This window comes from Hevea brasiliensis, chromosome 17, assembly GCF_030052815.1.
Source record: "Hevea brasiliensis isolate MT/VB/25A 57/8 chromosome 17, ASM3005281v1, whole genome shotgun sequence".
Taxonomy (NCBI): domain Eukaryota; kingdom Viridiplantae; phylum Streptophyta; class Magnoliopsida; order Malpighiales; family Euphorbiaceae; genus Hevea; species Hevea brasiliensis.
Genome location: NC_079509.1, coordinates 10,502,510 through 10,515,033, shown reverse-complemented (window position 1 = coordinate 10,515,033; position 12,524 = coordinate 10,502,510). Strand labels below are relative to the sequence as shown.

The following is a 12,524-nucleotide window of genomic DNA, read 5'->3' as shown; positions in this document are numbered from 1 at the left end:
GCATTGATTGCCAATACCATTTCAAAGCTTAGTGTTGATTATTTACAATTTTCAGATTTCAAGCACTAAGGTTACTGTTCCATTGGTTATTTGTACAGTAGAAATTTGATAAAATTCTCTTCATGAAAGTTGTTTCTTTATGTGTCATATTTAATTTCCTTTTTGAATCACTCTATTTGGAGTTTTGTAACTCAAGTTATGGACTAAATACCATAACTGGCCGGATAGGGTAGTACCTAGAATTTCTTGGCAAAATCCATTCTGATAGTTTTGGTGTCCTAAGTTTGGTGGGCAATTTCATTAAGTTTTGATCAAAATTTGAAGTTGTATCCTTCATGAAAGTTGTCCTAAATTGTCTAAGCTTTCTACTGATATAAATTTTAGGTTAATTGGACATTTCTATAGTGAGTTATGACCATTTGAACAAATACTGTTCATTTGGTCAATTTTCAGGACTAGCAGGTTGGTTACCCGGATTTGGTCAATTTTTAGGGTATTCTAAGTTTGTTTTCTGGGCAAGGTTTCTTGATCAAAGTTGTGTCATTATGTGTCTAGTTTCATGTTCAATTGGCCTTGCACTAATTGAACCTACACAACTCAAGTTATAGCTGCTCAAACTTGCTAGACTAACATCCAGCCCTGCAGGTCACCGAAGGCAGCATACCCAACCTCAAATCCAAAGCCATAATTCACTTCAATTTCTAATCAAACACAGCCAAATGGTCACTAATTGACCATTAGGACTTCCATTCACCAATATATGAGCAAAACCCTAACTTCATGCCTCAAACCCTAATTCTTAAATATACATTCATGCACATACATCAATTCAACATACTTAATGATGTTTAGTCTCATACTCATGTTCAAGACCACCCATATATAACTTAAATTCATTCAAAACTCATCAACACTTCCATCACTAAGGCTGCCAAAAATTTTAGTTGGTCCATACATGGATATGTTCTTTTAATTTCATGAATTTCTAACTAAATCCATACACCTAACTTCAAATCTAAAGAGAAAAAATGGAGAGATATAGCACTAACCTTATTTGATGGAATTCCCAACTTGATAAACCTTCAATTCTACTCTTCTTTTTGGTACCAACCTTCTCCCCAAGGTCAATTATCAAAGTTTAGTATTAGGGATTATGAGTTTTATGGTGTAAATTGGTGGAACTCAAGCAAAATAAAAAGGAAGAAGGAATGACCTCTCCCATGGAGATTTTCGGCTAAGAAGTCCCAAGGAGGAAGAAGCTTATTTTTTCTATTTGTTTTTATCTCCTTTTATCCTTTTTATGAGTGCTTGTTGAATCATGATTGGCTAGTAAGTTTTAATTGCATCATCTTTACATGTGCATAATGTCATAAATGTTATTTAATATCATTTTATTTTCTTTCCGTTTTTATTCATTTTTAATTAATTTTTCTTCAATATTTATTCATATTCTATGTCATATAATTTATTTACTTAATTGGACAAGTTGGTCAAAAACCATCTCTGAAGACGAAATGACCAAAATACCCTCCGTTTGGCTTATTAAGCCAAAATCGTCTGTACCGATCGAAAAATTTTTCTAAGCTTTTTCTTGGCATTCTAATGCCATAGAAACCTCAATGACTCTTCTCTGGAGTCTTAAAAATTATTTCATAAATTTTTTCCAAGATTTAGGGCTTCTAGCTGCGAAAACCGCAACTTCCCACTAGGTTACCCATCGCTAGGGTACCGGCTTATTTAACTTGGCTGTATTTTATTTCTAAAATTTTTCCTAAATTTTTCTTATTATTATTTGAGTTATTTATGACTCCTCTGGTCTAAATATTTTTCCAGACGTTCTAGTTGTCTAGACCGACACAGGTCACCGGAACAGTAGAATGTACGGAATTACTACAGTGAAGGTGTTACAAATCAATTATTACTATTTTTGAAAATAATTGAATTGAAATTTTGAGTTATGACATATTGATTGAATTGTGGAGTTTGAAGGAAATTGTGCTTATTTGAGTTATAATGGTGGCTGTGATTTGATGAAGTGTTATATTAAAAGTGTTTTCAACAAGTTAAATTTTTTGGTTTTCTCAAATACAGCCGGCACTCTGTCGAAATTTTTTCAAAATTTGCAAAAAAATAAAAATAAATAAAAATTTAAACTTGTTTTTAAACTTTAATTAAATGTTTTTAATACCTGCTAGAAAAGATCACCACTTTCAAAAAGTAAGAAAATTGTTTTAAAATCCCCTGTAATATATTTAATGGGTTATTAGTAGATGGAGTTAGTAATTCATTAGGTATACTACGGGATCATGTTATACATTACAGAGGTGTAATATGTGACACTTCCAACGAATTGTTGTTTTTAATTGGAAAGTTTCAAATTCAACGGTGCATCGCAGTTAGTATTATTTCAACTTTTATCTACATCAATGCTAGAGCGTGGAAGTCTACAATTCATTTACAAACTCACACTTGACACACTTGTATGCATAAACTTCTTTTGAAATTCTACATTTTTAATTCTATATTCTTATTAAAATTGACAGAATTTACAAATATCAATTAACCATGCGGGAGAGCATCTGTATCCGTCAATTTGCAAGGCCAGGAAGAATCTGTAAATACAATTAAACAATATTCCATCAAACCATAGTTTGGAACTTGGGAGCTTAGTAGCTGAAGGATGCAATATGGGCTGGAGCCTACGTGCCAGAATACCTTATAGTGTAGTGAAAAGCAAACCCCTATTGCTTGGAATGGAATGCCCATGGCACATGCAAATTACCAAATAAGAAACTCATATCCCAAAAATTTTGTTTATTCATCATTATCCACCATCAAAGGGAAAAAGAAGAAATTTATGCATCTTTTTCTTACATTTTGTTGGAAAGGGGAAGGCATGATATTCACTCTCTTCTTCTTTTAGCTGCTTTTCTTTCTCTCTGTGACAACAAATCTCCTCTTTCTTTTTCAAAGCACTTCATTCTAATCTTACAAAAACAAACATTGAGTGACATGTTGGTCATCCTCATTGGAAGATAATATTTTGATGCCATACACGCGTAGAACACAAACCATTATTTGCGTTTTCCTCCAGCAACAAATTGAGGATTTTTTCATTTTTGACTTTGTTGCACCTTGTGTTTGTATGAAACTATACATAACTTGACGCTTAAGACAGGTTTTTCTGCCTCCTTTTTAACACAAAATCAAAAGGCTAAGAATTTTATGGGCTCTTAAGTGGGATACTAATTCATTGGCGAGGTAAGAGACTTTGACAATCTTATGTCTATATCCCCATTAGACTAAACATAAAAAGCACTAGACCAATGGATAACTTATAATGGGAGGTTGACAATGAGACCCAATAACAAGAATTGCTTTTCCCTACCGAAGTCAACTTTGATTAATGGGCATATTCAAAGTTGAGTGCCATTCTAGTTCAAATGACCACTAATCTATCTTGGAAGCGAGAGAAATTTTCCCATACTTGACCACAATTAATAGAGCTTGTAATAATAAGAGTTACAGTAATTAGGTGTTTATTTTATAATATGAGAATATAAACCTCTCTCCTATAAAATTTTAATTTTGTAGCCTAACATATTATTAAACATTGCACCTGCAAGACTATATAATAAAGCACTTCCATTAGTTGGACATATTGTGAAGTTCAACTAATTAAATAACATTACACACCTGTAATGGGAGGCAGTGCAAGTTGCTTATGGGTATAGTTAATGACTACCTGAAAGTTGGGTCATTGTACTAAGGAGCGTCTGTTAGGTTTAAAATTTTGTTTGGTTGCATATGAAAGGAATTATTTCATTTTCCTTGGCTCTCTAACCTAATGCTTTTCCTATAATTTTCCTTAAAGGAGCTGATGATTCTTCAATTTTTTTCCCTTTTTTGTGTGGTTGTCGACATTTTTGCAGGCTCTTTAGTCCCCCCTTGGATGGGATAAAGTTGCCCAATTCATATAAACCCTTAAATGAAAGATTACCCTTTTTTTTTGTTTTTTTTGATCAAGAATGAAAGATTACCTTTGAAGTGAAGCATTCAGAGAAATTAAATCTGAATGCTTTATGTTCTAATCTTTTATCTGACTGCAATGATGCATCATTTAACATATTCATTTCATGGCATAATAATAACTATCACTACTTCTTGTTCCTTTTTTGAGGTTAATGTTAATCCCCTTTATGATATTAAACTCCCTTACTACCAGTGGCTGCAAGATTAGTTAACATAATTAAGCTACCATTGCTTAGAACAACGACATTTCTAGACCAGTTAGGAACTATTATAAATGGTTGTAACTTGGAATGTTTGAGCAGGAAAGAATAGCCAGTTTCCGATTGTTCTTTATTGTAGAACTCATGCTGATAAACAGGCAAACTAGTTATGGGTTACATGGCTAGAACTGATGATGGACTAGAAAAGAGCAAAAAGGAAAGAGGAAGAAAGCAAAAACAAGAGAGAATGCCAAAAAGGATTTGTGGCAGCTATGCAATTGGGGTCCCATAACAACTCACCTTATACGCAAAATGTGGCCTATATTTGCTGCTGGCAACTAAATATCCATATATTCCTTTTTCCTCATCAAACAGGAACACGTATTGTTCAGATTTTTTATATATCTAGCAATTACTTTTAAAGGAACAATTTTCAGGGTCATAAATCTAATTGGGGTCCTAATCTATGGATCCATTTTCTCTACCACATTAGACCTCTTCTGGTTTTGTCACTATCTAACACAACTTGAACCGAATGCAATTGGTTGCTATACTTTATCCAATAACCTCAGAATCTTCAAATTATTTACGATTATAATCACCTTAATACTTGTTGATCTGATTTCTGGAAATGTTAAGGAAAGGAAAGGAAAAATAGGTGGAGATAAATGCACAGTTTTATTTCCTTTCTCAACTCTGCAATTAAATGAAGCACGTAATACTTCAGAAGTACAAGGAATCATGTCTTACTAGAGAAGAAATAAATGTAAAGGAATAAAAAAAAATGAAATAATAATAATAAGGAGAAGAAGAAGAAGAAGAAGAAGAAGAAGAAGAAGAAGAGATAGGAAGAGTGGAAGACAATTCAAGGAAAAATATCAAAGAGTTTCATTTGCATTTACTTTTTTGTGCAAGTTGTTTGTGTCCACTGAGCATGAAAAGGAAAGCTACCTGGCTTTTTGTGAGATAAATTCAAGTTTATCTACAAAGAGAGGGCATAAAAGAATTTGAAATCTTTTATTGAATTGGTCATTTTCTCCACTTTAGCCCCACCAGGAACCCCCTTCAGCATTATTTCATGCATTGCAATGACTTTTTCTGCCGGTCATCTTCCAATCTTATATTATTTTCTTGTTGAAACATTTCCGAATAGTGTTAAACCCCGATACATTCTGTTGTTTCTTGTTGCATTCTTGAATGTGTTACACCTCCTTACTTTTGGGAAAGTGGATGACTGAATGCTTCTTGATGCAATTTAGATGTAGAACAGAAATAGAGATAGCTTGAAAGACTTCTTGTTTATTGTACAGAACAGCATGGAAAATGGAGAAAAAATATCCCATTTTCTAGCTGTAGTATGAAAAACTTAAGAGCAGTTCCTCCAGAGATTTTTGCTACATCTAAAGATTTTTATACAACCCTAGCCCAGTACATCACATATATAGGGATATTTACATGAACACAAATCCAGAAAACCAAGTAAAACAAGAGGCATCTGTTTGCAGTGTCACAAAAACAAAATTAGTCACACTAGACCTTCCCTAAGTCCTTCAAAAACCGAAACTTGCCCCTCTACTTCCTTGTATCGGTCAGTTAGCTGCTAACATTGTTTGCAATGAAGCTAGTGATTAAATTGATCCATTCAGGATCGCAGTGAGTGATGCAACCACATACAGATGAGTTGAACTTGACCTTGCTCTTATGGTCTGCATGCCACCACTTCAAGATCTCTCATGAAAGTTGATGGAACGAGACAAGGCAGCAGGGTTTGCGCGTAATATCGGAGAGGTTTCAGCAACATGCTTCTTTTCATCACTCTTTGGTTGGAAGGCCTTGAACAGTCTTCCCCCAGTAAGGGTTTCATTCTTTATTCCAAGCGTTGCCCATATAGAACTTTTTGCAGCTTCAGTTGGATCATCAATCCTTAGAATTTTAGGAACTAAAACATGTCCATTTCTATTCTTTGCCGTCTCTTCTTTCTCCAGGTCTTCTGGCTTAAGTGTGTCCCCGTCTCTCGAGTGCTTTCCCAAAGGAGAATTAGGACCAGATGGAGCCTTTTGATTTGATGATGAAGAAGATGATTGAGGAGACACCAAAGGGATGTTCCAACCACCAGGGATACCACAATTCCAAAAGGCAGGATAAAATGATATGGGAAATCCTGGTGGGCAAAAAGCTGGAGGGGGCAAAACAGAATTCCAAGGATAGGGCCAGGGAACACCAGGGATGCATGGGATTGGAGAGGCAAACCCATTGATGCTTTGCATAAAATGTTCTTGTAAGCAAGTCCTGCCACCTTCCCCCATTGAATTGGAAACTGTCACAGAAGATCCACTTGAGCAATCATCACCGTTTTCTCTACCATTGCAAGGAGCTGGAATTCTCTGTTCTTCAAAGTTATGAAGGCCATTTCGAGTGCCATTCAAAACCTTCTTATCAGCGATATTTAATACAGAAGCCATGGAATCACATATTGGTGCATCCAAGCCAAAGCTAAGGACTCTACCACTAGTTTTCAGTGCAGGGCTGTGTGTTCCATCAGGAGCCTCAATACGAGCAGCCTGAAGCGCCTCAGAAATGGTTATGTGATGATAATGAGAGGCAGAGTTCTTATTCTTGCGACGTCCAGCTCCCACTGGGACATTCCTCATGGTACCACCAGCAGTCCAATATCTTTGACAGGCTTTGCAGAAATGGCGCGGTTGGTTGATATTGTAATTGTTGTAGTAACAAAATTTGGTATCCATGCTATTGCATCTAGGGCACGGAAGTATTTTGTCAGGCTTCTTGAGGGTTTTCTCTTGTTTGTTGCTTGCATCATTCTGCTCTTTCTCTGTCTTGGAAGTCTTTGATTTTGCAGATTCTTCATTGATAGAGGGTGTTTTGGGGTTCACATTAGTCTCTGGTGATGTTTCTGGATCTGCAGGCTCCTCTGTATCCTGCAGTGGAGCATCATCTTCTTCAGAAATATCAGGGACTTTTCCTGCTGTAAAATCCTGAAATTTTAACGTAGTTTCTTGGTTATTTACATTTATTTGCCGTAAATTAAATCAATATTCTGCAAGAACAAGAAAGAACAAGCCAGAGGGAATGAATAAAATAAACTGAAGATCCTATGAATATACTTTATCATTTCTGAATTCTGATTAAATTCCAATATTTGCTTTCAATCTTCCTCTGTTTCTTGTCATACAAGTGTGGAGGTCCTATTGACAAGACCAAGGCTATGTTCAGCTTTAATGAACTCATAGAAAGTTCTGGAAAATTAGTCAACTTGCCACAAAGGAACAGACACGTACAAAATCTAAGGTCATAAAGGCTTAAAAAAAATAAGGAAACAATTGAATAGAAGGGAGTAACAAATTTGAAAACTCAGCAGGAGACCCTTACAAAATTTCATGGCAAACAAGAAGTAGAATCTGCAATTATATTTCTGGGATAAGTAGTGTCAGATTGTAATAGGAAGGGGAACCAATAAAATTAAACCCTTTAAAACAGGATCGGCTAGTAGGAAGAAATTTGAAAAATCTTTCCAGGGATACGAGTTATAAGAAATCTGAAGTTGAACGAAATCTAATAAACGGGAAAAAAAAAAAAAAGGCTTCAAAAATCAAGCATAATCAATCTGAGATCTGAAGTTGAACAAAAACTTATCTAATCAGACCTGTGCAGTTGTAAGAAACTGTAATTTTAGAACAGCACCATCAATTAAATAAAAACAAAAAAAGAAAGAAAATTTTGCATTGGTGAGAGGCTGGAATTCGATTGTGAGAGAACAATTTAATTTAACAAGCGAAAAATGTTTTAAAATCTGTTAAAAGAGATTTTGAAAAGATAGGGTTGACAAAGAAGACTCATGGGTGAAAATTTTACTTGTTCTCATTGTTTAGTGTACTGAGAAAACATTTGCAGATTTTGTATATGATATTTCAAAATTTAAGTTTACAGAGCTTTCATTTTCTCAGTTTCCAAACACTATGGCCAAATCTGGAAAAGTGAAGTAAAAAGCCTTTAAAGTCAAAAACAACTTGAAAAAGTAAAAATCCAGTCAAACTGAAAAATTTGACAAGTTTGTCGAAGCTACAAAAACTATCCCTTGAAGCTTAATCAAATCACGAAGCCAAAAAAGTAAAGCCAGCCCATTAATTCTTTTATGTTAATACCAAATGGGTGCTCATCAGATCCCCACATAACACAATCCATACATCTCCCAATACAAAAAATCTCTCACTGTATAAATTGGTACCTTCTCTGCTTTCTCTTCATCTTCTCCTTGTTCAACTCTCTCCAAGGCAGGCAAGTCCTCGGCGGAGATCGGCGGAGGGTCACCGTCAGTCATCAGAGGTATTTTCTTGCCGAAGAGCTTGATGGCGGGATCCTTACCAGTATTTTCTTGCATTTTCTTTAAGTTTCTGGGTAAACGCCCGAGATAAATCTCACTGTCTTTGTTGGCAATCTGGCATGGAATGTACTTTGGTGTTTCAGTTTTTGATCCTTTTAAACGAGAAATGGATGCCACGTCATCATTATAGTTTATTTCTCAGCCACAAGTTTATGTGGCCTTTGAGATTTTCCTTTTTCCTTCCCTTACACAGTTTAGTTTTGATTTTATTCCACCTGGTTGCACTGAGATTTGGTGCAGTTGGTCCCAGTCAACCTTAGGCGTCTGAAAGAGAGTGGCTGATATAACCACGTGGCAACAAAACATTGGCGATAATTGGGTATAAATGTTCATGTAAATCCGTAAAAACATTGGTGATAATCGAATTATAGGCAACAAAGTAGGCCTATAATTCGATCTCATCATATCCTACGATTTTACGATGCATGTCTTGTTCGGCGTTCAGGATTTCCGACCACTTTGGCTAAAGTCTGAGTACTCCTACACTCCCTTTTTCAATACCGAGTTCTTTTTCAACTTTTTATTCAAAATATACACATGTCATTTAATTAGGGACTCTTTTATATTTTAATATATAAATTATTTTTTAACAAATCAGATATATTATATAATTTTCTTATATATTGAAACCCAAAATATATATATATATATATATTACGTGGTTGATTATTAATGCTCCGTTCATTTGTCAAATTTAATTATATGTTAAATTAAAAAATTTCAATTCTTTTAGAAAAAAAAAGGAAGCTTTATTAAATTGACTACCAACGTGAAACATCATTTGCAACAAGAGAGATTAGACTATATTAAACGTAAAGTGAAATTGATGTGAGTTTTCTTTAAACATAATTTGGCGTTTTAATGAAAGAAATAAATATGAGATTGATAGTGTATTGATCAACCACTCCAACGCGTAAATTAGAGTTTGATAAAAAAGCTTTTGAGAATAAAGAGAGTAATGTCAAAAATAAAATAAATATATTTAATTTATTTGTCATTTTAATATTTATAAATTTCTCGTCTCAGAGTCATTAGAAGCTATTCTAAGAATCTCTAAATTACTCGATTGTGTTTTCTAGATTTTCCATAGGAAATAGTATGTATGTTATTGATTGGTGCTTGAATCACCCGACGTGAACATTCTACCAACACACTATTTAATTTATTGTTTTTCAATTTACAGGTTCAAACATTCGATTATCAAATAACTCAAGATACCTTACATATAATTCGAACTACTTAACATTCTGATCAAATTTCTTATGATTCATCGATTCATTGTATTATTTTTTTTAATCCATTTTTTTTACCAATTGATTATTTAACCGAATTCTTTGACCAATTAATAACTGTATTAACTCTTTAATCGAATTTTTTGACCATTTAAGTCAATTATGGATGGCCATATCATGAAGCTTTTAAGACATTAGCAATTCTAAGAATAAAAGAAAATTCATGGTGATGACAAGGCAAAGAAAGGTGTTTAACGTTTTCAATCCACAGGTCATGATGAGAATCTATTGGAGAGCTTCCTTCAAGGGCACGCGTTGATACTAGACAATCACTTTCTGTTGTCGAACTAGTGAAACTTATTACTATTGATGTCTCCGATCCAAGTTGAATGTCCATGAGTTTAGTCCTATTAGAATCGTAATCTGAACCAATGTTCTCATTATCAATAAGTTTACTAATTCAATTTTCATAGTTGAAATGAAAATTTTTTATTTTTTTTAGTTTTAAAAAAATTAAAATTAAATATAATTGTATAAAAAGTTAATTAAATTATTTTTATTATAAATAATTTACTTTAAAGAAAGTCATTAGAATCGCAATATGAAATGTTCTTATTATAGCTAGCATTACTTGCCCAAAATTATTTTATACCACAATTCCCAAAATTCTGAAATTTTCATCATTTGAGGTCACCTAAGGGCATTGCCTTCAGATTTTTATGAATCCTTAGTATGGTAATTTAGTTTTTTTTTTTTTTTTAAATGGTAATTTGGAATTTTTAGACTCACCAAAGGGTGGGATTGGCCATGGTCAGCGATTCAATCAAGGATTTTAGACTCGGACCGATCATAGAACTAATAAAAATAGAGGATTAAGGGTATAAAGTTTAATAAGAGTTAAACTAGTATATTATTAAATAAATGTTATAAAATTATTAATAAAGATACTTCATTCTTTTTATATATTTTATAAATAATTATTAAAAAAATTTAATTAAATTTTAATGTGTAATTTTTTTAAAAATAATTTAGATATTTAATTAAAATTTTTAAATAATAACATTTAATTATTTAAAAAAAAATTAAGATTGAAATTTTTTTATAATAATTTTATTCGGATTAATGAAAAGCAAACATTAATATAGTAATCTATATAAAATAACAAATGAAAATATATTATAATAATAATAATAATAATAATAATAATAATTATTATTATTATTATTATTAAAATATAATTCAATCATTTAAGTTAACATATTATTATAATAAATTATTAATATCTTTAATTATTAAAAAAATATTAATTATTTTAAATATATATATATATATATATATATATATATATATATATATATATAATTACAGCTGGTTAGCTAAAAAATATTGTTTGATCTTGTGTTCAATAATATAATTTTGCTGCTCATTGTAAAATTTATTTTTTTGAGTAGATCAAATTGAAAAATTAGTTCAAACTTTATTGAGTTTTTAGTTCATCGATTATTTGATCCATGCAAACTGGTTTTCTCTTGTTATCGTAAATAAGGATTTAATATCCAAATCAGATCGGACCATAGTCCGATTCCTAGTTAAATTGATCCGCTTAGTCAGTCCAATTCAATTTTCAAAACCATAAATTCAATGTTTCCTTATTATTTAGTTTGAAATTGATCCAAATTTTTCCAATTCAAAATAGTTCTGATTCAGTTATAGCTCAAACAGCCAGGGACAATCCCTTTTCCTTTTCAAATTTAGCTAAAATTATATTCTTATGTTTTAAGGGAGAGGGCAAAATTTTTTTTTTCTTTTATATATTAAAAAATTATAAAATTCATTTAAATAATTTAACTTTATTAATACTTTTTAATTAAATTCTAATTAAATTTGAACTTTATAAATCTCATAATTTTAAAAAATAATTTTAATATTATGAAAAAATTATTCAATTCAGTAATTATGATATTACGGTAACTTATTGTATTTCGATACAGTTTGAATGCTCTCAACTAGTTATCGCGTTTAAATTTTTTAAATTTAATTTAAAAATTGACTTATGAGTTAGAAATGCTTAGTTAGCATATATAATATATTAGCGTCAAATTTTTAAGTGATGTAAAATTTTTATTTCACGCGCTTTTCATATTCTCTTGAAAAAAGAATCTAAATTTTGATACTACTTAAATCTTTGGACTTAATAAAAAAATTAATTTATAAATTAAAAATATCCAATTAATATATAAATTAGACTAAAATGTTCAAACGATATAAAGTCTTTATTCTAACCATTAGAAAAATGTTATAAATCAACAACTAACGAATAAAAAAAATAAAAATTAATATTTAAAAATCTCAACTTTTAATGGGATAGTGATAATTTTAAATTTTCTGAAAAAAAAAAATCAAATATCTCACACTATTGATTAGAAATTTAAAAAAATTTCCAATTTTAAAAAAATGAAATTCGAATAAGATCGTTCAATTAAATGAGTAGTTAGTTTTCACACACGCTAGACTACAGTTTCAAAGTGGACCCCATTCCACAAAAGCTTCTCTTTCAAACTTCTCACGCACAACTCATGATAATCTTACACGTGTTCCCCATTAGAACACGTGTAAAAGAAATTGTTAGCTTTCTATCTTGTCGATGACGGATGTCCA

The 12,524-nt window shown here is 31.9% G+C and overlaps 1 protein-coding gene across 1 annotated transcript; it reads right to left on the bottom strand.

Moving 5' to 3' along the window:
- Positions 1-5,511: 5,511 nt before the first annotated feature.
- LOC110666158 (cyclic dof factor 3) lies at positions 5,512-8,778 on the bottom strand. The gene is made up of 2 exons (XM_021826555.2): positions 8,479-8,778; positions 5,512-7,228 (listed from the first exon to the last, which is right to left on the bottom strand). The coding sequence occupies exons 1-2, from the start codon at positions 8,629-8,631 to the stop codon at positions 5,954-5,956; spliced, it is 1,428 nt and encodes a 475-aa protein (XP_021682247.1). The 5' UTR covers positions 8,632-8,778; the 3' UTR covers positions 5,512-5,953.
- Positions 8,779-12,524: the final 3,746 nt, after the last annotated feature.